General features: G+C 41.8%; 2 protein-coding genes across 4 annotated transcripts in view; both read right to left on the bottom strand.

The window, feature by feature from the left end:
- The window catches only part of LOC117352133, a 1,164,809-nt gene that overhangs the window by 206,160 nt on the left and 931,440 nt on the right, over positions 1-27,209 (bottom strand). The gene's annotated exons all lie outside the window — the stretch shown is intronic.
- The window catches only part of CHID1 (chitinase domain containing 1), a 218,371-nt gene that overhangs the window by 63,418 nt on the left and 127,744 nt on the right, over positions 1-27,209 (bottom strand). The window contains exons 11-13 of one of the 3 annotated variants that reach the window (XR_004537584.1): positions 25,311-25,391; positions 20,860-20,902; positions 7,667-7,726 (exon numbers count right to left, since the gene is read on the bottom strand). Coding sequence is in view for 1 of the 3 variants with exons in the window: in XM_033928275.1 (XP_033784166.1) it covers positions 17,415-17,513; positions 20,860-20,902; positions 25,311-25,391 (223 nt within the window). In the remaining 2 variants the exon portion in view is untranslated. Of the gene's footprint in view, positions 1-7,666; positions 7,727-17,149; positions 17,514-20,859; positions 20,903-25,310; positions 25,392-27,209 lie in introns of those variants that run through there. The other 2 variants (XM_033928275.1, XR_004537585.1) reach the window with 2 other exon arrangements.

Raw genomic sequence — 27,209 nt, forward strand, 5'->3', positions numbered from 1 at the left:
GATGTTCTGGAGGCAGGTATGTATGTTTTTATTCTGATCTTTGTGGGTTGTGAGGAGGTCAGTGAACACTGGGGGAGTGTGTGTGGGTCTTTACTTTGTCTCTGCAGTGGTTATCTAGTTACTTTGGATATCTTTAGGACATTTATACCTGTTTTTACATTGTCTAAGTCACAACATATAAGTTATGTCCAGGATATCTCGTAAAGCCTTTGATTATCCCTGCAGGATGACTAAGGGTTCCTTTTACTAAGGTGTGCTAGCATTTTTAGTGCACACAGATTAGCGTGCGCTAACCCCACGCTATGTGGCTAGAACTAACGCCAGCTCAATGCTGGCGTTAGCGTCTAGCACGCACAGCATTGTAGCGTGTGCCATTCCACGCATTAATGCCCTAACACAGCTTAGTAAAAGGAGCCCTAAGTCTAGGTCGGTCCACATCCTGCCCTAACCATTGCTCCAAATATGCCCCTTTTAGCTCTAGGTGCACAGTGTCATTCAGAGGCTTAAAAAGTCCTTGGATATGTCCAAAAAGCTGTTTCGATTATTGGCATGTGGACGCCCTCTTTTAGATCATCTAAGTGCTGACTTGGGTGGACTTTTGGATGTATTTAAATTTCGATTATATGAGCCCCATAACGTTGAGAGTATGTTATCTTCCTATAGAAATATATTTGAATCCAGTAAAGGAATTGCTTGCTTGAAGTTGAAACTAACATTCCTTATTGCAAACGCTGACCACTGTACTTTAGATAAAATAAAATGTTTCCTTCTGAACTTGAGGTCTTTATCAGAAAACTTAGGCTTCCTTTTAGCAAGTGTTTCACAATGGGCCAGTGCGGTAAATGCTCCAATGCTTATAGGAATTGAATGAGCGTCGGAGCATTTCTTTTGGCAGCAGCACTACCACAGCTTAATAAAAGGGGGGCCTTAGTTTAGTAATTGTATGGTGACTTGGCAGCAATTTGCTCTCCCCCATAGATACATGCACATATATGTTTCTTACAAATGCAGTATATCCAGAGCTTTGAACTCTGATCAATTTTGAAAAAGTGAATTTGATGCTGTTTAAAAATGTTCTGTCAGTTAACTGACTTGACCTGGCAAAAATTCACCAATGACTTTGAGAATCAGAGATCGGAGCTGGGAGGTTGAATGCTAATAGAGAGCCCTTAGAGGACCAGGAGTAGAACTTTTCTTATGGGACTTCCAGAAGCTATTAGAGGATTTTTCAGAAGGACCAGATACATGTTTTGTTTTCCAGGAAAGGGCATTAAATCCATTGCAACTCAACTGAGAGCAAGGAGAGGAAAGTGGGAGTGAGAAAACAGCTTGTTATAGAGGGCAGTATTGTTTTCTTTAGTTTTTGCGTCCTTTCTGTATTGTTCTCCTCTACTTTTTTTCCCCCCATTTCCAGAAATAGAGTTAATAATCTATTCTTAGCAGAACCAAAAGGAAGCCAGAGTATCAATGAATAGACAAAATATCTGATACTCATAAGTTGTAAAACCTTCTAGAATGTTCCACGATACTCCAAAGGGGCCTAGCGTGCCCCTTAGGGTGTGCCATAGGATGGCTGGTTTATAGGAGAATGGGCCCCAAGTGGTGACATCAGATGCCTTCAGACACACAGCCAATCTGGAGAAACACTCGGGCTATGTCCTCTGCCACAACTTAGTGGTAAGCCTCCAATATTCCTCTCCTCACCAATGAACTCATCACACAAGACAGCTGGTTTTATAGGAAAGTGGGCCCTAAACGGGTTCATAGACAATTGCACATGGACAAAGAAGTGCGGACAACTTAGCGCAAGACAAGTGAGCGCTAGTCAAATGAACGCAAAGACAACTGAGCGCGAAGACAACCTAGCGCAAGACAATTCAGCGCAAATTATTTTCTGTAATATGCATGAGCGGGACAACTGAGCGCGAGACAACTGAGTGAAAGACAATTCAGCGCAAATTATTTTCTGTAATATGCATGAGCGGGACAACTGAGCGCGAAGACAACCTAGCACAAGACATTTGAGCGCAAGACAATTCAGCGCAAATTATTTTCTGTAATATGCATGAGCGGGACAACTGAGTGAAAGACAATTCAGCGCAAATTATTTTCTGTAATATGCACGAGCGGGACAACTGAGCGCAAGACAACTGAGTGCGAGACAACTGAGCGAGAGTCATGTGAGCGCCAGCAAGTGAGCACAAGACAACTGAGTGTGAGACAACTGAGCGCCGGCAGGTGAGCACAAGACAATTGAGCGTGAGACAACTTAACGCCGGCAGGTAAGCGCAAGCCAATTGAGCGTACAAGCAAATCCAGATCTTTATCTATAACGGACACGTTCAGGCAGCGAAAGGAAGGCGGCCTGTTCGGAGCACATATATAAAGAGGAAACGTAACCATAGTAACGAAAATGCATTCACGTGACTTATATTCAAAACACAAAGAGGCAAAGCAGCCATACTGATAACTGGTGACATGATTGGAAACGTAACCATAGTAACAAAAATGCATTCACATGACTTATATTCAAAATGCAAAGGAAAGGCAACCATGCTGATAACTGGTGACGTGATCACGTGTTAACGTGCTGAATGTGCACGTGCCCTTCGTTCGCCAGCCGCCATCTTGAGGCGCGCTCAATTGTCATTGCGCTCAATTGTCTTGCGCTGAGTTACGGTTATGCTGAATTGTCTTGCGTGGAGTTATCCTTGCGCTCAGTTGTCTCGCGCGCTATTGTGTTTGCACAGTATTGTCTTTGCGCTGAGTTGTCTTCGTGTTTTTGTCTGCGTGCTATTGTCTTGCGCGCATTTGACCTGTCACCTCCTAAACGCCTCCATCATACACACAACAAATCTGGAGAAACACTCATGTGATGTCCTCTGCCCTGACTCACTGGTAAACCTCCAATATTCCTCTCCTCGCCCACACCTCTATTTCTTTGTGATTATTTATCTAGCAGTGAGTTAAGATCCCTGCACTTAGAACATAGAGTACTACACTCCCCTAACTAGACCTAAAAAGTAAGTATAACATCAAAACCTTTGGGGGAAAATGTTTGATGCTTTAAGATTTCTAAAGTTTCTTTAATCTAAATCATGGAACTTTCATATATCCAACAAAGTAAATTGATAGCAAAAAGTATGATGTGATATGACCTATTTGATCTTGATTTGCCCTGAAAATGGTAAGGACAAAGACTGTAGAAGTCTGCCAAGCTCTAGCCTTGTTTTCCAATTCCTGAAGCCCCAAATCTCTAGCCCCTTCCTAGCTTAATTTTAAGGTCCATTTCTAAGAGTTGTGCCTCAACCACATAATTAGTAGCTTGATCAACATAGAGAATAAATGTAAGAGTTTAGATTTTCTTGAGATTCCATTAAACAATAAAATTAAATATTGTTACTAGTTAAACTGCTATTGCATTGGACTAAACTGGACAGTTCAGATTAGTTGAACAAACAATCCAGAGCTCCAAAAATTAAACATCTAATTAGTGAACCCTATGGGCCATTTTACAGTTTCAGAAGTTTAAAAATCAATAGCAGTTTAATCACTGATGGATTAGAAAGGAATTGATATGCTTGAAACCAGCAAGTGTAGATAAATCCATCACCAGAATGAATTAGTAGGAGAGGTAATACTGAGTTTGGTTAGTGGCTTGAGGAACATGAATGAGTCTGTAAAGCTTCTAGCCCGATTTATACTTATTGATTTGCAATTTATTCCACCACTATTTAATTCTCAGAGCTACTTTTATGTAGAAGAAAATTGTCTATTATTTCTTGCAAAGTACCAACTTTTGGTACAGAATGAAGAAATAACTTTACAGAAGCAGCTCACAATTGTTGCATTGCACTGTCACCGGAAAACTTTTGTTACTAAAACATAATGTTTTACTTCAGTTCTATCTATGTTAAAAAATTAATAATTGCTTATGTTAAAATTATCCAAATGTCCACTGCTAACAGATATTTGAGAAGAATGTCATAAGACAACATATTTATATCTATTATAGCTTTATTTCCGATTTTATAGAAAGCTTAGCTGTAATGGTGCCAACAAAGCCTAGTTCAATCAGACCAGGAATGTTTTACGGAGCAAGGACATGAGTTCTTAAGCAGTCACCAACTCATGAGATCCTTCAGTCTGTTTCAGAGCTTGGGAGATAATGCTCCACTGTGCGAGTTGTTCTTGATTCCACATCTCAGCACTACTATAAAGATCTTATTGAATACTACGTTTTCAGATAAGTGATGGTATTTTGATCTATTATTAAGGACTGTGATAATCAATAGTGTATTTCCACTTATCTTGGAGTTTTTGACCAAGGATGTGTCTGCTGGTCTCAAAGTTGATATTCTGAGACTGGCTTGTCTATAAGGGAAGTTTTTTTGTTACCCCTATTAGACACTGAGGTCTTTTCTCCATTATTGATGTATGGATGTTTGTAGTGCTGGATATAATTGGATGTTGTTTGGTGTTATATAATTTTTTAGACATCCTTTCTTGGTTGGGAGGTTGTTTTTTTTTTTTTTGTAATATTTTATATGTAATTCGATGAGTGATTGGAAGACATTGTGATTTTATAAGAAGAGGGGTAACATGATCAATTTTTTTGCATTATGGATCAATTTTACCGCGGTATTTTGAAAAATCTGTAATCTTCTTATTTCTTTTTGGGTGATTCCTTGTTACAGAGAGTTACAGTAATCGAGTTGCAATATTACCAAGGAGTGCAATAAGATATTAAGAGATGAAGTAAGCTCATAATTAAGATATCAAGTAAGCTCATAATTGATCAGTTTATAAAAATATCTCCTGATTACTGTGGTTATATGCTGATGGAAGGATATGTCATCGATAATAACTCCAAGGATCTTTGTACTGTTAGTGATTTGAAGTGGGATAGATTTTAGAAGAGTGGGAGAAATTAGGGTTTTGTTTTTGTTGGCTGACAAAACCATTCTGTTTGATTTGGAAGGGTTTAGGAATAGCATATGGTAAGCCATTGTGTAATCTGTTCTAATTTGTTGTTTATGTTCAGAATATCTTGAGGATCATTCAACTTTATGGAGTGTAAAAGTTGAATATCATCTGCATAACTGAATACTGTGAAACCTATTGATTGCACAATTGTGAGAAGGGGAGAAGTAAAAATATTAAAGAGAAGAGGGGAGAGAATTGATCCTTGTGGTATACCTTATTCCAATATGAACAGTTCTGAAGTAGTTTGATTTGTGTCTACTTTAGAGGAACGATTGGAGAAAAAGGAGGTAAACCAATCCAGGGCAGTATCTGTTAGTCCTATGAAGATCAATCTGTTGATTAGAAGTTGGTGGTCAACGGTGTCGAAAGCGGCTGAGAGATCGAGTGTGGATTTTCTTTGGTCAAGGTAGTTGAGAATGGAAGTGGTAAGGCCTATTAGTGTATGTTCGGTAGAAAATTGTTTCCTGAACCCTATTTGATTTGGGTGTAGAACATTTGTTTTTTCTATAAAGTTCATCCATGTCCAGCATTTTTCCACCCTCATCCACCCAGCCAGCCAGCCTTAACAACTCTCTCCATTTCCCTACATCCCTCAGTCCAACATCGCTCCCTCTCTCCTTCCCCTCCACCCCCAGCAAGTCAGGCATTTCTCCTCCTCTAACCTTCCTCCTTCTGCCTGACCCAGAATCTGGATACCACACAGGGCCCGGCACCAGCTCTACCTTCAATGAAGAGCCTTCATGTCCACGCGCTCAGGAAGGCCTTGTCAGCTCCACCCACTTTGACACGTTTACATGAAAGGAGCGGTACCAACAGGGCCTCATAAACTGATACACTCGAAGGCTCAGTGTCAGTTACGGGAAGGCAGAGGGAAGCCTTGCGGGCTAGCCGCATTGGTCTCACAGTCCAGGCAACATTAAGCTAACTCCAGAGATGAAGAGCCCTCTGTCTTCTGCCACCCTCCCACTGTCTGTCAGGGAGTCTATACAAGGCCCAGTACTGGCGCTAGCTTAACTGACGCAGAGCCTTGGAGTCTATCGTTCATGAGGCCCTGTTGGTACCACTCTCTGACGCAAACGTATCAAAGTGAATGGAGTTGACAGGATCTTTTTGAGCGTGTGGATGTGAAGGTTCTTCGTCAAAGGGGGGGCATGCCACTGAAGGAAGGGGGCAGGAGACCAGCACCACATACACCCAAGCGGCTTGTGTACCTCCATATTATGCAGATACTTTGAGCAATTTAGCACGTTTGTGCATTGGTTGGTAGAACAGATAGTAGGCTATCTGTGTTTGATTCACTATTTAGATGATTTTTTATTCATAGTCAAGGGAAAGCAGAAATGTACCAGGATTTTAGATACTTTCCATAAAATTGCATGATGTTTTGGTATCTCTGTAGCTGAAGAAAAGACTGTGAGTCCATTCTCCTCTTTAGTATTTCTGGGCATCGAGCTAGATGCAGTGAATCAGATATCCCAGCTGCAGCAAGAAAAACTAGCTAAGTTGAAGGAGGAGATTCAAAGAATTAATCAGACAAAGAAGGCCATCCTCACAGCCAGAATAGTTCCCATAGGGTGTATATTTTCCCCACGCCTTGCTCTGGCCACAGAAAAAAATCAAAAAGAATCACCATTTCATTTGAATTACACTTTTCATTAGAGAAGACCTGAAGGTCTGGGATACATTCCTCACCTCTATCAATGGGCTAGCCTTGTGGCAGAGCAATCAGGTTAGCAATGTGGAGTTGCAGCTGGGGTATTGGCTTTGGCGTATATTTCATGGGGTCCTGGAGCTCCGAGAGTTGACCCATCTATTGGTATCAGTTGGAGGTTACACGGGACATTACATTCCTAGAGCTGTTTCCTATATTGGTAGCCTAGGCCATTTGGGCTCCAGGTCTTGCTTGTCCTGGATCAGTAGCATGGAATGTTGCTATTCTTTGAGTTTTGGCCAGGTACTAGTGACCTGGATTGGCTACCATGAGAATGGGCTACTGGGCTTGATGGACCATTGGTTTGACCCAGTAAGGCTAGTCTTATGTTCTTATGGTGTTGATGTTAAATGTTGTATACCACTGCTGTGGCCTTATCAATAAAATTTTCCTTTGCAGAAGAAAAACAGCGGGTGTTGTGTCTAATTAACTCAGTAAATGACTACTGTACCCTCTTTGTGCATGTAAGTGAGAAAGTCTAGGTTATAGAGTTGCTAAAAATCCACATTTGGGGCTGCCTAGGGCACTTATCTGGATAACTGTTTTTGAATATTGGGGGCCAAATAAACATTTTCCTGATCTGTATCAATTTTCCTATTAACTATAAATCTGAAAACGAAATTATAACCTTTGTTCGGTTTATTAACTCTTATTATTCAATACTTTGTCATTTTATCAGAGAGGAAATCTAATTAAGTAGACAGCGTGTAATCTTGTCCCTGAAGGCTAGAGGGGTGGTCATCACTATTCCATACAGTAGCTGCTGATAATTATGTTACAGGATAAATTTCCTCCAAACACTCATTATACCCTTTAGTGTCATGGTTAAATCAATGCTCTAGACTCTGAGATTAAAAAACTGCTGAAAGATTTCTCTAGTGCTGTAAAATGTCTCTTTTCTTATCACTTTCATATGAAACATAATTCACTTCTTACAAATTTGAATGAAGAAAAATCAATATTGCTCACCTGTAACATGTGTTTTCCATAGAGAGCAGGATTGAAAAGGAACCCAAATGAGTGATGCACCTTCAAAAAGATTTAAACAGGATGGAGTCAGTCCAGAAAAAGGGTACTAAAATAGTCAGTGGTCTTTGTCATAAAATGTATGAGAACAGACTTAAAGATCTTAATATGTATACTTTGGAGGAAAGGCAGGAGAGGAGAGATATGATAGAAATGTTTAAGTACCTATGTGACATAAATGTGAATGAGGCAAATCTCTTTCATTTGAAAGGAAGCTCCAGAATGAGAGGGCATAGGATGAAGTTAAGAGGTGAAAGGATCAGGAGTAATCCAAGGAACTACTTTTTTTTTTTCCAGAAAGGATGGTAGATGCGTGGAGTAGTCTCCCAGTGGATACAGATTGTGTCTGTATTCAAGAAAGCGTGGGACAGGCATGTGGGTTCGCTCAGGGAGTGGAAATAGCAGATTCTGTGGATGGGCAGACTGGATAGGCCATTTGGTCTTTATCTGCCATCATAGTAACATAACATAGTAACATAGTAGTTGACGGCAGATAAAGACACGAATGGTCTATCCAGTCTGCCCAACCTGATTCAATTTAAATTTTTTCTTCTTAGCTATTTCTGGGCAAGAATCCAAAGCTCTACCCGGTACTGTGCTTGGGTTCCAATTGCCAAAATCTCTGTCAAAACCTACTCCAGCCCATCTACACCCTCCCAGCCATTGAAGCCCTCTCCAGCCCATCCTCCCCAAACGGCCATATACAGACACAGACCATGCAAGTCTGCCCAGTACTGGCCTTAGTTCAATATTTAATATTATTTTCTGATTCTAGATCCTCTGTGTTCATCCCACGATTCTTTGAACTCCGACACCGTTTTCCTCTCCACCACTTCTCTCGGGAGCGCATTCCAGGCATCTACCACCCTCTCTGTAAAGTAAAATTTCCTAACATTGCTCTTGAATCTACCACCCCTCAACCTCAAATTATGTCCTTTGGTTTTACCATTTTCCTTTCTCTGGAAAAGATTTTATTCTACGTTAATACCCTTCAAGTATTTGAATGTGTGAATCATATCTTTCCTGTCCCTCCTTTCCTCTAGGGCAGGGGTGTCGAACTCAATCAGAGAAGGGGCCAAAATCTAAAATCCAGCCTAAATCGCGGGCCAAATGGTTTACTGAACAGTCATAAACTGACAATGTTAACCAGAAATGTGAATTTAAAATGAGTGGAACAATCTTTTCCTTAACAGTGCTGTTAACCAACTCACATGCTATCAAGCAAAACAGTAATATTGGTATCAAGCAAAACAGTAATATTGGAATGTACCTAAAATGCTCATTGTTTTGTTTTCTGGCTAGATGTCTGACACCGTTTTCCCCGTATCAATGAGTCAATGTTCGGTTTTATTTCTTGGGCTGTAGCAACCCGCAAAACAGCATGGAGGTTGTCATCGGTAATGCGTGATCTGTGCTTGTTTTTGTTCAGATTCATTATTGAAAACATCTGTTCACAAAGATAGGTGCTCCCGAACATGGATAGAATACGGGCAGCATGAAGTCGGAGCTCTGGCATTGAGTCAGGGGGCAGTAGAGGGTAGAAGTCCTCAATTTCAACATCCTGAAACCTTGATTTCAGGCCACTGTCAGACTGAAGCTCGATTATCTCCATCTGAAGGTGATGGGGCACATTGTTGACATCAACTGTAAAAGGATTGGCAAAGATGTCAAAGCCTGAGTGCTGTGTTCTAAAGTCAGAGAAGCGCCGCTCAAATTCACTTAGTAAACGGCTAACTTTGGTAGCCAGCCGACTGCAAGGAAAAGTACCAGAAATAGTGGTTGAGATACTCAAACAAACGGGAAAGTGGGCAAGATTGTCCTGTTCCAGTTGAGACTTCCATAGTTGAAGTTTACGCTGGAATGCTGTGATCATGTCAGACATCTTCGTGATGACTTGTTTGCGTCTCTGCAGCTTCAGATTCAGTTGGGCGAGATGCTCGCATATGTCACACATCATAGCAAAATCACATAGCCAGGCGGGATCCGACAGTTCAGGCAAGGGCTTTCCTTTACTTTCCATGAAAAGAGCAATTTGTTCTCTGAGCTCAAAAAATCTTTTGAGGACTGCGCTCTTGCTCAGCCATCTTACTTCTGTGTGTATGGCACGTCTCCATGCTCTGCACCCACCTCCTGTAAAAACTGCTGGAACTGGCGATGATTCAGGCCACGTGCCCTTATAAAGTTAATAGTTTTAATGACTGTGGTCATTATGTCATACATGTCCAGAATTTTTCCACACATAGCCTCTTGGTGGATAATGCAATGATAAGTAATCAAGGGTGTGTGGCAGTGACTTTTTTGCATTCTTTCCTTCATTAGTCCAACCAAGCCTTTCTTTTCTCCGCACATTGAAGGTGCGCCATCGGTAGTTAGCCCCACCAACTTTACCCAGGGTAATTTAAAATTATTTATAGATTTCTCCACAGCCTCAAATATATCTCTACCAGTCGTCGTCCCATGCATGGCAGCTACATCCAAAAGTTCCTCAGTGACAGAGAGGTCGGTCTTCGTAGCACGTATAAAGATGGACAGCTGCGCTGTATCAGTGTTGTCTGTGCTTTCATCGATAGCAAGTGAAAAAGCGAGATAACTGCATGCCTGTTCGGCCAGCTGTGATGATAGATTTCCTGAGAGTTCTTGAACTCTGTCTGCAATGGTGTTTCTTGACAAACTGACAGTTTGAAAACTCTGTATCTGGTCTGGGCATACTTTCTCACACACTTTTAGCATGCATTGCTTCAAAAAGGCACCCTCTGAAAAACACCTTGAAGTACGGGCAATTTCTTCAGCCACTATAAAGCTTGCTTTCACTGCAGCATCATTTTTCGCTGTAGCCTTTGTAAACATTTGCTGCTGTGATTGTAGTTTGCCTTTTAGTTCTTTAACAATTTTATGCTTTTCTTCCAAAGTATATTTGCCATACTTAACATTATGTTTGGTGTCAAAATGACGACGTATATTGTACTCTTTCATCACCGACACTGTCTCATAACACAATATACACACTGGTTTGCCCTCACTAAGCACAAACATGTATTCATTTTCCCATTTGTCATTAAATTGTCTGCCTTCACCGTCAACTTTTCTTTTCCTGGACATTTTGGGATCAATATTGGCAGTAAAAGATGTAGTTTATTGGAAATCTGCGTTAGAATGAAAAAGTCAGTCAATAAATGCCTGGCTGGGTACAGATAGCAGATTCTGTTGCGATTTTTATGCCTACACTTTATGCCAGGAACTGGCAGCTTCTGCTGTGTATTTTTTTTACATAGTTCCCCCCCCCCCCCGACGTCCGATTCACCCCAAGCAGGACCGCTCGCACACACCTGCACCCCCACCCCGAAGGACCGCCGACTCCCCGACTCCCAACACGATCGGGGCAAGAGGGAGCTCAAGCCCTCTTGCCCCCCCGACTCCCCAACACGATCGGGGCAAAAAGGAGCCCAAGCCCTCTTGCCCCGCCGATTCCCCAACTCCCCGACAATATCGGGCCAGGAGGGAGCCCAAGTCCTCCTGGCCCTGGCGACCCCCCCCCCCCCCCGCTAGTTGTTCGGGCCAGGAGGGAGCCCAAACCCTCCTGACCACGGCGACCCCCTACCCCCACCCCGCACTACATTACGGGCAGGAGGGATCCCAGGCCCTCCTGCCCTCGACGCAAACCCCCCTCCCCCCATCGACCGCCCCCCCCAAGAACCTCTGACCCCCCTGGCCGACCCCCACGACACCCCTACCCCCCTTCCCCGTACCTTTCTGTAGTTGGCCTGACAGACCGGAGTCAAACCCGCCTGTCTGGCAGGCAGCCAACGACGGAATGAGGCCGGATTGGCCCATCCGTCTCAAAGCTCCGCCTACTGGTGGGACCTAAGGCTCCCGGGTCTATTCTGATTGGCCCAGGCGCCTTAGGCCCCACCAGTAGGCAGAGCTTTGAGATGGATGGGCCAATCCGGCCTCATTTCGTTGTTGGCTGCCTGCCGGACAGGCGGGTTTGGCTCCCGTCTGTCCGGCCAACTACAGAAAGGTACGGGGAAGGGGGGTGGGGGTGTCGTGGGGGTCGGCCAGGGGGGTCGCGGGTCGGCTGGGGGGGCGGTCGGAGATTCTTGGGGGGGGCGGTCGATGGGGGGAGATAGATAGCAAGTACGGCCGGCGAGATCACAAGCCTCCTATGTCACCGCGCGTCATTGTGATGGAACGCAGCGGCGTGCAGTGATGACAGCGCGGTGCGGGCCACATTGCAAGGCCTGGCAGGCCGGATTTGGCCCACGGGCCTTGTGTTTGACACATGTGCTCTAAGGTATACAAATTCAGGGCTTCCAGTCTCTCCTCATACGTCTTTTGGCGCAAGCCTCCTGTCATTTTTGTCACCCTCTTCTGGACCGCTTCAAGTCTTCTTACGTCCTTCGCCTGATACGGTCTCCAAAACTGAACACAATACTCCAAGTGGGGCCTCACCAATGACCTGTACAGGGGCATCAAAACCTTCTTCCTTCTACTGGCTACGCCTCTCTTTATAAAGCCCAGCATCCTTCTGGCAGCAGCCACCGCCTTGACACACTGTTTTTTCACCTTTAGATCTTCGGACACTATCACCTCAAGGTCCCTCTCCCCGTCCATGCATATCACCTTCTCTCCTCCCAGGATATACGGTTCCTTCCGATTATTAATCCCCAAATGCATTACTCTGTATTTCTTTACATTGAATTTTAGTTGCCAGGCATTAGATCATTCCTCTAACTTTTGCAGATCCTTTTTCATATTTTCCACTCCCTTTTCGGTGTCTACTCTGTTACAAATCTTGGTATCATCTGCAAAAAGGCACACTTTTCTGTCTAACCCTTCAGCAATGTCACTCACAAACATATTGAACAGGACTGGCCCCAACACCGAACCCGAAACCCATCATGTTTCTATGTTTGTCTTTTAACTAAATACAAAATGGGAAACATCTCAATATTATTTTCTCTTGCTATTTATGCAAAGTTGGGTAAACGTAAAAAGCTGGTAATCACACTTTTTTTAAATAAATGTTCTCATAATGGTCCTTGGCCGATAATATTTAACTACATATATAAAGACTTGGGATCCTAAACATGCCAGACTTGTTGAGAAATCTTTGTTAAAATGGCTCTCCCAGTTGTCAGCCTGTACATACAGTTCCTGGGATTTGAGGAGAATAATCTCCTGTCGTTTGAGCAGAGGGCTGCCAACTGCAAGCTCTGATAATCCCCAGTCGGCCTCATTGGTTCATGTTCACACAACCAAACATTAGTTTTTCAGTTTTGGTTGAAACCAGGCAACAAGGTCTAGCCACAGTTTCAGCTGAAAGTGTTTTGACAGTTTTGGTTTTGGCCAAAACTAAAAAAAAGCAATTTTGATCAGCCTCCACATGGGACAAATACATAGGATCTCTAAGGGAGAAGAAGAGACAGTAGATTGCATAGACAGACAGATTGGATAAGTTATATGGTCTTTGTCTGCCTTCATTTTTGTTTGTTTTTATGAAACAGATTTCAATGGATTATTTGAAGGGGAAAGTCACTTTGCACATCACTGTACCAAGCCACTTGCTCATCCTGTGCAAATATACATGCTTATTTGCAGACAACTACCATATACACAGTCTAGTCACATTATTATGACCACCTGCTAATATCCAGAACAACCTCCTCTGGTAGCACAGATGGCAGCCAGATGCTGTGGGAGTGACTCAATAAGATGTTGGGTGGTTGACAGAGGTATCTGGAGCCATGCAGACTGGAGTGCATCTAATCTAGTCTTCGATTTATATACCGGGTCATCTCCCGACGGAGCTCAACTCGGTTTACAAGTAATTAAAGACCAGCAAAAAGCAAACAAGAGCATAGGAATAAGTAAGTATTGTAGGGCAATTTGTTTAATCTTTAGGTAAACTATTCAAGTATTGTGTAAATAAGGTTTTTAGGACTTTACAAAATTGTTGTAAATGACCTATCAATCTGACAGAATCAGGAAGCCCATTCCACATTTCTACCAATTTATAAGCAAAAGATTGACTGAGTTTCCCGGCCGATTTAATTCCTCTGAAGGAAGGGAACAGTAAATTTGTATCTCTGTGTATTCCTCGAATGGCAAAATCTAAGGGTATTCCAGTATAAAGGGACCAAATATTCCATAGAGAAGCTTAAAAATGACGCAGGCGCATTTAAAGTGGATCCTAAAATGGATTGGGAGCCAATGAAGCTTTCTCAACAGAGGGTAGATATGATCGTACAGTCTTTTCCCAAAGATGAGTTTAGCTGCCATATTCTGTATTAACTGAAGTCATAAGAACATAAGAATTGCCGCTGCTGAGTTAGACCAGTGGTCCAGCGTGTCCAGCAGTCCGCTCACGCGGTGGCCCCAAGGTCAAAGACTAGTGCTCTAAAGGAGTCCAGCTTCACCGGTGTATGTTCCAGTTTAGCAGGAACTTGTCCAACTTTGTCTTGAATCCATGGAGGGTGTTTTCCCCTATAATAGACTCCGGAAGAGCGTTCCAATTTTCTACCACTCTCTGGGTGAAGAATTTCCTTACTTTTGTACAGAATCTATCCCCTTTGAACTTTAGAGAGTGCCCTCTCATTCTCCCTACCTTGGAGAGGGTGAACAATCTGTCTATCTGCTAAGTCTATTCCCTTCAGTATTTTAAATGTTTCGATCATGTCCCCTCTCAGTCTCCTCTTTTCAAGGGATAAGAGGCCCAGTTTCTCCAATCTCTCACTGTACGGCAACTCCTCCAGCCCCTTAACCATTTTAGTTGCTCTTCTCTGGACCCTTTCGAGTAGTACTGTGTCCTTCTTCATGTATGGCGACCACTGCTAGACGCAGTACTCCAGGTGAGGGCGCACCATGGCCCAGGATAGTGGTATGATAACCTTCTCCAATCTGTTCATGATCCCCTTCTTAATCATTCCTAGCATTCTGTTCGCCCTTTTCGCCGCCACCATGCATTGCGCGGACGGCTTCATCGACTTGTCAATCAGAACTCCCAAATCTCTTTCCTGAGAGGTCTCTTCAAGTACTGCCCCGGACATCCTGTATTTGTGTATGAGATTTTTGTTATTGACATGCATCACTTTACACTTATCCACAGTGAACCTCATTTGCCCTGTCGATGCCCATTTCTCAAGCTTGATTAAGTCATGTTGCAAATCTTCACAATCCCCCTGTGTCTTCGCTACTCTGAATAACTTCATATCGTCCACAAATTTAATCACCTCACTCATTGTACCAATGTCCAGATAATTTATAAAGATGTTGAAGAGCACGGAACCCCCGCAAATATCGGGGCAGTACTGTACCCAACACTCTGGAAGAAAAATCTTTCTGTTACGAAAAACCTGTTTTTAGTGTAACAGAGACAGGGAGATTTTCCAATTTTGGCCCCACCCAAAGGAACTTAGCTTTGGCAGCGTTCAGTTTCATTTGAATGGAAAGTGTCCACATTTGAAGTTTAGAAATACAACAGTCTATACTTGAGACTAAGTTGTTAAGACTGGGATCAATTTCCAGTAAAATGAGGATAATGTCTGCGTAGGTAAATATAGTCTCTATAGGTATGAGACAAAAGTTTTTCAATGAGGTCATATAAATATTAAACAGTATTGGTGACAAGGGGGAACCCTGTGGTACTCCACAGCTTGGTTTCCATGAAGAGGTTGTCACACCCTCCAAATATACCTCATAAGATCGTAATAATAAGAATTTACTAAACCAGTTCAGAACTACTTGATTTAAACCAATATCTGATAACATAAGAATCAAGATATCATGATGGACAATATCGAACGTGGCCGACAAAATCAAATTGCAGGAGTACTGCATATTTATTTTGCATCTGTAAACTTTGAATCTTTGAAATTAATGATACTAAAAGGGTTTCCGTGCTAAAATTTGGTCTAAAATCATGTTGGAATGGTAACAAGATAGAAAACTTCTCTAAATAGTTGGAAAGTTGGCTAGAGATAATAGATTCCATCATTTTTGTCTGTAAGGGTATATTTGCAATTGGACTGTAATGGGAGGGAACTGAAGGATTCAAATCAGTACTTTTCAGTAGAGGTGTTAGGATTATATTCCCCATATCCAACGAGAAATGACCATTTTCAAGGAAGTGATTTAATAGTAAGGTCAGCCATGTAATAGCCTATAAGGGAATACCCCCAAAAAGATAAGAAGGAAAGGGATCAAATTTACAACTACACTTCTAAAACTTGAGTTTCTGAAACTGGATCAAAACTATTCCAAAAACGATCCACTGGAATTATCATTTACCCACTAGGGCTTAAAAGAAAATCGTCAGGGTCTATAGCAGTTGCTGATGGATGCATGGTGGCAGATCCAGTCATTGAACATGTCGATTGAGGTGGTCCTAAATGTGCTCGATTAGGTTAAGGTCTGGGGAACTTAGAGGCCAGGGAAGGAGCTGGAAGTCTTGGTTGTGCTCTGCGAACTGCTTGCGAACAATTCTGGCAGTATGGCACATCACATTGTCCTACTGAACTATCCCATCAGCCATAGGGAAGACCATCAACATATAAAGGTGTACTTCATCAATATGGATGGTGAGATACCCATATCAGTTGAGAGTGCCTTTCAGAGGTATCAAGGGACCCAGACCATATCAAGAAAACATTTCCCAGCCCATAATGCTGCCACCACCACTTGTGTACATCCAATATTGTTTGCTGGTGTTTGTTCTCGGTGGTTTCATGCCTGACAAACCAATGTCCAACTGTTTGATGGAGCTCAAAACGTGACTCACTGGAGAAGGCAACCCTCTATCAGTCAGTACAAGTTAAATGTCAGTACTCCTGTGAAAACTCCAGACGTTTTTTGCGATAAACCCATGTGAACATGAATGCATTTACCATCCATCTACTGGAGCTCCACTCGCAACAGGGTTCACTGCACAGTCATTTTGGCTACACATCTTCCTGGTTCATTTAGGTGGTGAGTTGCTCCACGGTAGCATGCTGATCAGCCCATACCAACCTGCACAGGCGACATTCACCTCTTGCATCGATGGCTCGTGCTGCCTCCCAGTTAACATGTTGGGTCATCCAAAAAGTTCCATTCATTCACTTACAGTACACTTTAACCACAGTAGCCTGTGAATAGTTCACAAATTCAGCCGTTTCCGAAATGCTGCTGCCCTTGGCCCGGTAGCCGATGATCATGCCTTTTCCGATGTCTGATAAATCACGCTTTTTCCCCATTACAGCCATGGCTGCTATATTGGAAACTTGTTGTCATCCTATCTTATATACCCACATAGTCTGCACTTAACATGTGCATTTGTTCATTGGTTGTGTGTCCTTGATGTCAGAGGTAGGTGGTGGTCATAATAATGTGACTCGACATATAAATGCTCTTGAGCTCACTGTTCGAAAAAAAAAAGAACACACACACATGTACCAGTTGTGATCTTCAAGTTTAATGATCCTGCAAGTTAGTAGCTAGGAACAAACCCATTACCTGCTGACTTGCCTACATGCTCACTTAATTGTAGGAGGACACAAAAAAGAAATGTAAGCCCTAGGTATATTTCAGAACCAGGATATCAATTACAAAAAAAAATTTACAAAGACTCAGCTGCTTGTAAACCCGCTAATTAATGGAAGGATCTGTCTGTGTAAGACAATACTCAGTTCATCAAATTCCATCTTCTTCTGTTAGTTTAAAACAGATCATAAAAATAGTCCAGGCCTTGTCCCAATTCCCAAATAGAGATCCCTGTACCAAGTTCTTTGGCAAGTTCCAAACGCAGCTGGATGGACTGAAAAAGAATAAAAGGGCAGGATAAAGTCTCTGTATTTTATTAAACAAACAATTGTTAAGCATCTTGCAGCAGTTTTCTGGATCATTGATGTTAATATTTCATACAATAAAAAAGCACTAGATCACTGCTTACCAATTTTCTTGTAGCTATGATCCCATTCATGTGGCTACAGAAAGCTTGCGGCCCTCCCTCACCAATGGGCATATGCCCATGATGTCCTATTATGCCAGGTCGGGACCCAAAACATGGGTTTTGTGACCCTATTTGGAGTCTGGACTACAACACTTTGGAGGCATACACAACCATCCCATTGCTTTTTGGCAGGCTCAAGACTATTTTGTTTTAGTTCAGAGAGGCAATTAACTGGAAGAACAGATACAGTATGGGCAATAAGTTATGCCATTGTTTTACTGCAATACAATACAACTGAAACCTATATGTCGCAAACTACTAAAAAAATGGTCCTAAGTGGATCACAAAGAGAAACTAGGCATTTTTAAAATATTGGTCAATCAAGTAAATATTTGAAGCTACTAATAAGTTAATTTAAAACAAACGGGGGAAAAGATTTCTTTACTCAGGCCCAAATTCTATAAATGGTGCCTAAAGTGCTTACGTATCACGTAACTTAATTGAATAATAGGCTTAATCAATTAACATCTCATAATTGATGTTACTTGAAAATAATTGGAAATTATACACGTAACTTGGTACACGCGATTCCATAAAACTTAAGTGTTAGTTGTAGTCCGCGATGCTGAAAAGTAGGTAAGGATGGGGCAGATTGCGGTCATGGATATAAATTATACACAAGGGTATAGAATATGTGCTGATGTGCGCACAACTTAGGTGCAGACATTTACGCCTGGATTTAGCTAGCCTACATAGGTACACCTAAAATTTAGCATGCATAAGCGGTGCCAAGTACCACACTAGTCAGCACTGTTTTTAGGTATTATATATAGAATCAGATCCTCTCCCAGGGGACCTCTCTCTCAGACTCTACTCTGGATCAGTTGCACTCCTCCCTCTTGAGTTCTATCCCTCTGTCTCAGGTAGGACCTATTCTAGCAGATTAGCGCCACCTGCTGAAGGATAGCCTAACTGCCACCTCAATGAACCAACGCCCTCTGTTGTCCACTAGTGTAATAGCAGCATTAATAAAGGAGAATTCCACTCACATGATGGGACATACACCACATCACAGTATGTGGAATACAACTTATCAACCAGTCAATCAATCAAAAATCAATAGATACAGGTATAAGTACCTGTGCTGTAAACAGAATGGGAACTTTAACCCTGGCAATAACCTACTCTTTTATGGCACCACCCAGCTTGTCCTGTTCCCCCTTCCCTCATCACTGCTCAATAATTAGAGCAGTAGTATTTGGTCTATGTCCTGCTCCTATGGCTAGAATCTGAACTATGGGGCATATCATAGCACTGCGCGGCAGAGAAGCAGGACATGGGCTGATATGCAGTCATTCTTTCTGCACCACTGCTTATGTTGAGCACTGGAGAAAGAGGGATGTGAAAGGTAATGAGCAGGACAAGCCAGGCAGTGCTATGGGTGGAATAATATGTGTGTTCTGGGAGGAATCAGTGCCAGCTGCATAAGAACATAAGAATAACCTTACTGGGTCAGACCAATGGTCTAGCAAGCCCAGTAGCCCATTCTCACGGTGGCCAATCCAGGTCACTAGTACCTGGCCAAAACCCAAGGTGTAGCAATATTCCGTGCTACCAATACAGGGCAAGCAGTGGCTTCCCCCATGACTTTCTCAATAACAGACTATGGACTTTTCCTCCAGGAACTTGTCCAAACCTTTCTTAAAACCAGCTACGCTATCTGCTCTTACCATATCCTCTGGCAACGCGTTCCAGAGCTTAACTATTCACCGAGTGAAAAAAAATTTCCTCCTATTGGTTTTAAAAGTATTTCCCTGTAACTTCATAGAGTGTCTCCTAGTCTTTGTAATTTTTGATGGAGTGAAAAATCGATCCACTTGTACCTGTTCTACTCCACTCAGGATTTTGTAGACTTCAATCATATCTCCCCCTCAGCCATCCTTTACCAAGCTGAAGAGCCCTAACCATTTTAGTCTTTATCAGCTGAATTATATTTTTTGGTAGTCCCATTTGCACTAGAATCCTCCATAGTTTATCGTGATCCATACAAGTCTGAGGCTTTGCTATAATGAAGCAAAAATATACAGGCTTTTGATAGTCTTTATTCGTCTCCAATATCCATTTAACATTAGCAATAATGTCTCTAGTTCCTTGACTTTTCTGAAACCAGCCTTAACTTCAGGTAGTTCTTGCTCAACGTATGATTGTAACCTTCATTGTATTATTTTCAGCAATATTTTAATGGCAAGCGGAAGTAGCGCAATCGTCCTATAGTTCTTACAATCTTTTGCATTGCCTTTCTTCTGCATTCAGTGTACACAAATCTATATGATACATATTCACTGTGGCTATCCTGAAAATCACATTGGTTAGGTGCATCTTCAGATCTGGATTAAGACATAATGTTCTTCCTTTTATATCTCCTCCGAACTCACCCACCTAAGTTATCACAACAACAGAAATTGGCTGGGGGAGGGGGAGCAGTGGTGGTTCACGTATCTGGTCTTCTTCTGGAAAGCTACAATCATTGCCCCTAAGATTGGTTAGTAAGTGTTGCTATTGCATGATGACCTCCCTCTCTATCCCAATAGACTGTGAACATGCTTCTGCTGAACCCCTAACTCTGACTGACCAAGAAGCAGAAGGTCTGATCTGGGAAATGATTTCAAGTCCTCAAAATGGCATTGAGCTATCAAGCCAAGTCCCAGACAACACTGATCGAATAGATTTCCTGATGGCTTATTAGAGGCCAAAGTTTGTGGTTAATATGTGATATCTGCCATAGTGTAGGATGATCAACTACTCAACTGCAATTGGACAAATTGGACTTTTCTGTAAAAAAATTATTATACATGCAAGGCCAATTAACAAAACTGGATATATTCAGCAGCCACCCTTCACTGTATATTTCTATTCAGTTTCTGTTTAAAGATAACTAAAAATACTGACCTCCTCCTATATCCCAATGGCTTGTTTTGCGCATTTTTCTTTTAGACTTGCTTTTTTTGAGAATGGTTCAAAAAGATAGATGTGCTGAGCACAAACACATCCATTTTATAAAAAAACAAGATAGACGTTTTGCAGTTTTGAAAATGAGCATTTTTGGTACTGAATTTTCTGCGTGTTCCACAAAATGTCTAGACTCGGATTTAAAATCATATTGAAATGCCCCTCTTTAGCAGGATGATGTCTGAAGGCAGCTAGAACTTACCTTTAAGGATGGATAGAAAACTGCATGCTTTCCGCCTTTATTTCTGCAAAGCACAAAATAAGAAGTATAAATATATCATGATCCTTTCTTTCTTTGGTGCAAATGTTTTTGTACAAAAGTATGACAATGATTTGTTATGTAATTTTTTGTACAAATATCAAAGGTAGATAATTTTTCAGAAAACTTAGTTGACAGCCAAAATACTTAGGGTTCCTTATACAAAGCTGCGTTAGTGGTTTAACGCGCGTAATAGCGCGCGCTAAACTGCTGGCATTGAGCTGGCGTTAGTTCTAGCCACGTAGCGTGGATTTAACACATGCTAAAAAGCTGTGTGTGCTAAAACAGCTAACGTGGCTTCGTAAAAAGAGCCCTTAGTAGCAATGTATATGCCTAAAAGATCATTAAGGTCAGAAACAGCAAGCCAAATTGTGCAAATCTATCTCATGCATATTTATTGTGGAGATCCTGAAAACCTGACCTGGCTCCGGCTCTCGAGGACTGGAATTGCCTACCACTGTTCATTCATTTATGTTTATGCAAAACTGTGGGGCATTTTAGATAACTGCTCAAGACTTATTAAGTTGGGAGGGATGTTCTGTTGCTGAGCTTGCTACAAAAGAAGACTTCTTTTATGTGTTAATGTGCATAATTGTTATTCTTGTCTTTTTTTGTAAATGAACTGTGTATATTTAAATGTAAACCCCCCCTCCCCCCAGGTGTTTAGCAGACAGGACATTTTAAAATAATATAGAAATATTTATAGTTTCTTTTTAAACCTACTTTTCTTTTTGACTTTTGCTTTCTCTCCTGGTCTACCAGCCTCAGTCCCTTCCACATTTTAACAGCCTCAGCTCCAGAAGCCAAGGCTCCTTTCCTAGCCTCCACAGCTTCTTTAAACACAAGTGTCCTGTTTTTTCCATGAGGGCATCTAGAAGATTTCAGCTGTTTTGCTGGCCTGGAGTTGGAAGGCAAAACTTAACCCTTCAATGCTTCTCAGGACTATGTCAAGGCACAATTGTACCCTGTGTGACATCCACTGGTGTACCATGTTCCTCCCACTTCACAATTACCATACACAGTACCTGGGGGATACTGGGCTTGATGGAACTTTGGTCTGTCCCAGAATGACAACTCTTATGTTCTTATGTAGGGAGACGGTGGGCCAGGAGCAACATTTGCACCCTTCCATATTTGTATCTTTTACAGCTGCACTGCTTGCACAGTCTTTGGTATGGTGCTATTGCCCCTCATAGGGCAGCGCAGATTCTCCTTAGAGTGCGCCGAGTGTATTACTTTTGAAATGTGACTACCTTAGCACAGAGAAGACCCAAATCTGGGTGTCTTGGATAGCAATGTGAATTTGTTCATTGGATATTAGAATAGAGGAATGCATAAAGTGCTGGAAAGAGAAGACTTTTAAGCTACTTACTCCTATTAGAGATTAAAAATGTGAAATGAGTTCTTACAAGCAACAGGCCCAGATTTAAGCACAGGCACTACCAACAGTGCCACATTTTTCAAATCCCTGGGTTAATCAGAACCCCAATTCCATCTGCTTTAGGATCATGCTTTAACTACTTCTCCCCACTGCTTTCTGGACCTGCTTATGGGCACCACCATCTTAAACTCTGCCAACCAAAGATATTCCTCAGTGTTTCTCTCTTATCCTTTATTGCTTAATAAGATTTATTTAGTTCAGATAATTAAGACATTTGCAAAAAACACTATCCAGCTGATATTGAGCATGAGTTAACTGGCTGGGAATGCTGCCAACCAATTCACTTGGATTGTGGGAGCTAACCTGTTATATTCAGCAGCATTTAACTGGTTATCGCTGTTGTAAATGCCCGGTTAGCACTGACAAAAAAGCTGGTGATGTTGGGGGTGTTCTGAAGGCATGGCTGGCTATAGCCCCTCCTAGCAAGCACTCAGGATGGATGGGAAATTCATTTCTCCATCCCCTATCTCTTGCTGCCTACCTCTAGCCCCTCCTCTGATGCTTCTGGCTGGCTGGCTGTAGCCCCTCCCAAGCACTCAGATGACCTCACTAGCCTTGCTATCTATTTAAACTAAACCCTTTCTGGGCAGTGTGTGCTGCAGGTGCACGATTCATCACTCGACAATGGAGCACAAACAAGGAGAATGTGCTCTTTAATGTGATCCTTTGTGTACCTCCTGATTGCATTTCCCTATTCTACTTTACTTCTTGTACATTTCGATTTCCTTTCTTTATTCCTCTCCTTAAGGCTCCAATTCACTTTCTGCTTCTCATTCTCACTGTCCCCACTCACTCCCTTTCCCTCAACCCTCCAAACAAGTCCTCACTATCTTTCTGCTTTTCCTATCCACTCACTATCCATCTTGTCATCTACCTTGTTCTCCACTCTCAAGCTCAAAATTCTCTCCTTTCCATTCATCCATTTCCTTTCTCTTTGAGCATTTCCTTTCTTCATCATTCCCATCATTATTCCCCCTTTGCTTCAGCACACTCTCCTACTCCTTCTTCTGCTCACTGCTGGGGATGTCAATCCCAACTTTGGCCATCCACATCATCTGCTTCCCGTTGTATGCAACCACCCCAACCTTATATCTATTCCTCTCCTTCAATCCTCCTCTTCCTTTCTCATGTGTCCTATGGAAAGCTCACTCTGCCTCCAACAAACTGCCCTACTTTCATGATCCCTTTATCTCCCAGTACCTCCACATACTTGGTCTGAGACATGAATTAGCCCTGACTCAAATGCAGCTGCTGCTCTCTCCCATGGTGGCTACCACTTCTCCCATATAGCATGCCCTACAGGTCGAGGCGGAGGTGTTGGGCTTCGCTCGCCTTCTTGCAAATTCCAAGCTCTTCTCCCACCTCAGTCACATAGCCTTTCCTCAGTTGAAGTCCACTCTGTCTGCCTAGTCACTCATTTACCTCTCTGAATAGCAGTCATTTATCATCCCCCCAACAAGTTTCCTTCCTCCTTTCTCACCCAATTTGACTCCTAGCTTTCCAGCTGCCTTGATTCATCTTCTCATTTCCTCTTTCTTGGAAATTTTAACAATCACGTTAACGATCCCTCTGATTCTTATGCCTCTAAATTTCTTGCCTTAAGCTCCTCATTTGACCTCCAGTTGTGCTCCACTACCCCCACTCACTGGTATAGCTGTTTTCTTGATCTTGTCTTCTTCTCCAACTGCTCTCTCTCTAACTTCTCTATCTCTCTGCTCCCCATCTCTGATCATCATCTGATAACCTTCACAGTTACTCACCTTCCTCCTCAGCCATGCCCAATCACCACCAACAGGTTTCAAAATCTTCAAGCCCTTGATCCTTCCAATTTCTCGCCTGTCCTTGTCTCCACTATGTTATCTATGTCTGTTCACGAGGTTGTCTCATTGTAAAATTCCATTCTCTCCTCTACTTTGGACACCATTGCTCCCCCTGTTCCCTGAGCTGTCAGGCATACCAAACCTCAACCTTGGCTCACCCCCATTATCTGCTATTTACATTTCTATACCTGCTGTGCCAAGCGCCTTTGGCACAAATCTTGCACACATGCTGAGTTCCTTTGCTTTAAATTTATGCTGACTTCTTTTAATTCTGCTCTTACACTAATCAAGCAAGACTACGACATCCAACTAACCAACTCCCTTTATTCCAATCCATGCGTTTCTTTGCCATGCTAAACCTCCTCCTTAAAGCATCCCTTCCAACCCCTCCATCTCTCTCTCCCCGGATGATGGCTGAATACTTCTATAACAAGATTCACAAGATCGCCATTGAATTTGCCACCAAATCACATCCTTCTCCCCTTTCCATCAGCCTCTCCTGACATCCAAGCTTACACCATCTCTTCTTCCTTCACCCAAACAACTTGGGATGCACTCACACATCCTTCCCTTGCCTGATCCCACCCTCTCGACCCTCCTTCACCTACCGCCAATTTCTTCCTTCCCTGAAATTACAGAGGAAGAAACTGCACATCTGTTCTTAGTTAAAGCCTACTACATGCCCCTCAAACCCTATTTCCACCCCTCTACTTGACCCTTTCCATCTGCCATATCCTCAACCTATCCATTTCCACGGCAACTGTCCCCAATGCCTTCAAACATGTGGTTAAGCCGCTCCTCAAAAAACCCTTGCTAGACCCCCACCTGCCTGTCTAACTATTACCCTGTCTCCCTTCTTCCATTTCTATCCAAGCTATTCGAGCGTGCAGTCCTCTGTCGCTGCCTTGACTTTCTTTCATCTTAACAGACTCTTGATCCTCTACAATCAGGCTTCAGACCCCTACTTTCCAAGTCTGCAGTGACCTGTTTCTGGCTGAAACATTGGTTCTACCTGACAAGACGCAGCGAGACCCAGAAACCTGTAACCCTCATAGAACTGTTTACAGTCACATATACAGGAACAACATAAAATTCAAAATAAGAAACATAAAAAATGGATTTAAGTAACTTACTTCTTGTACTCAAAATAATGTTCTCCTGTTTGTTCATCCCAAACAATCTTTGGTTTGTGGGTCTTTAATATCTCAATGTATCTGTAAATTACCAAATTGAATGAGAAATTAACATTCATGATTTAAAAGTTATTTACATTTACATGTTTATTATTTATTTATTTATTTCTAAAATTTATAGACCGCCTATCCCTAAGCAGTTCACAGTAAAACATTCACAAAAGTTCAAGACAGAATACATAAAAACCATCTTCAGTTACAGCACTATCACATACTAGCAGTATCCTTAGAAAATTGGGGAGGCAATATATTAGCAAACTATGCTACATTAAATCATCTTAATCACATTCAAGATATCCTGACCAACTTGCAGCATGAAATTAAAAAAAGGCCTCAACATTTTTCTAAACATGTATAGAGTGGACAAGGAAAATATTTGTGTAGTTGCAGAAATCTCTATGGAAAGGACATAAGGATATTCTGTGACTAATGGACAATAGTATACAGAACATGTATTTAGGGTTGTCAGAAAATTAACTACAGTACTTCCATCTGAGAATGTTAGGTTGTTTACTAGTCAGGATTTCATGTTGTTGGGTTTTGTTTTGTTTTTTTTCTAAAATTCTGAGTGCCTTACATGAATTTTGTGATGTTGCCTTTCCTTCAGTGTCTTTAAAGTTGAATGTTGGACATAATTTCATTCTGTGTTTACCAAACAGTTTGAGATGATAGTTCAAAGTCTCAATAGGACATCTTGTGAGCATGATCCTTGTCCGATTGGTGTCTATTTATTAAAGAGGCTCTCACTCCTTCCTTATTGCATATTGTTAATAATTCCCCGAACGAGGGATTTATTCCCACTAGATTGAAGAAGGCTGTGGTTCATCTTATTTTAAAGTGTCATCAAAAATCTGATGTGATTTCAAGTTATTGCCTTACAAAAATCATTGATAAAGCTGTTCTTAATCAGTTGCAAGACTTTTTGAATGAGTTTGGAGTTTAGGATGAATATCAATTTGGTTTTCATATAAAATGTTCAACAGAGTTGTTGCTTCAGTCCATGTTAGATCAAATACGGATGTGATTTGATAATGGGAAATCATTTCTAATGATATTTTTGGACATCTCTGTAGCATTAGATTAGTCACCGGATTTTGCTTGCAAGGTTAAGACCATTAGGAGTTGGTAGGAAGGTGTGGAATTGATTTCTCTCTTAACTAAGAGAAGTTTTCAGACTTTGTCATTGGAGAATGGTTCAGACTGGTGCCCTATTGATGCAGGGGTACCTGTGGTATCTGCATTATCTGCTGTTTTATTTAATATCTATTTACAACCCCTTGGTCAAGTCCTCTCACAACTGGGTGTTGCTTATCATCTCTATGTAGATGAGATACAGTTTGCTGTTCCAATTGCAGGGACAATTACAGAAACAAACCATTTGAGTAGTTGTTTTGGTATAATTAACAACTGGATGGTTAGTAATCATTTAAAATTGAACATCCGTAAAACTCAGCTCCGAAATTTTGGGCACGGCTTTGCCTAAAGAATCTTACAACAATGTTAGCATTCCTGTACTTGACCAATGTAGAACTTGTGTTTAGGAGTACTCCTTGATTCTACTTTATCTTTTAAGCCTCAAATAAAAGTGGTGATCTGAGAATCCTGAGGAGGCTCAAAGATTATTTAGCTACAGAAAATGTTTGTTCCGTTATTCTTACGATGGTATTTCCAATTCTTGATTATTGCAACTCATTATATCTTGAGTTACCAAAACACACTATACATGTGCTGCAGTTGTCTTAGAATGCTGCTGCAAGACTAAATACCAATGTATCCAGATTTGTTCATATTATGTCTGTTCTTCATGCTTTGCATTGGTTGCCAATACATGCACATATT

The sequence above is a fragment of the Geotrypetes seraphini genome, chromosome 19, assembly GCF_902459505.1.
Source record: "Geotrypetes seraphini chromosome 19, aGeoSer1.1, whole genome shotgun sequence".
Taxonomy (NCBI): domain Eukaryota; kingdom Metazoa; phylum Chordata; class Amphibia; order Gymnophiona; family Dermophiidae; genus Geotrypetes; species Geotrypetes seraphini.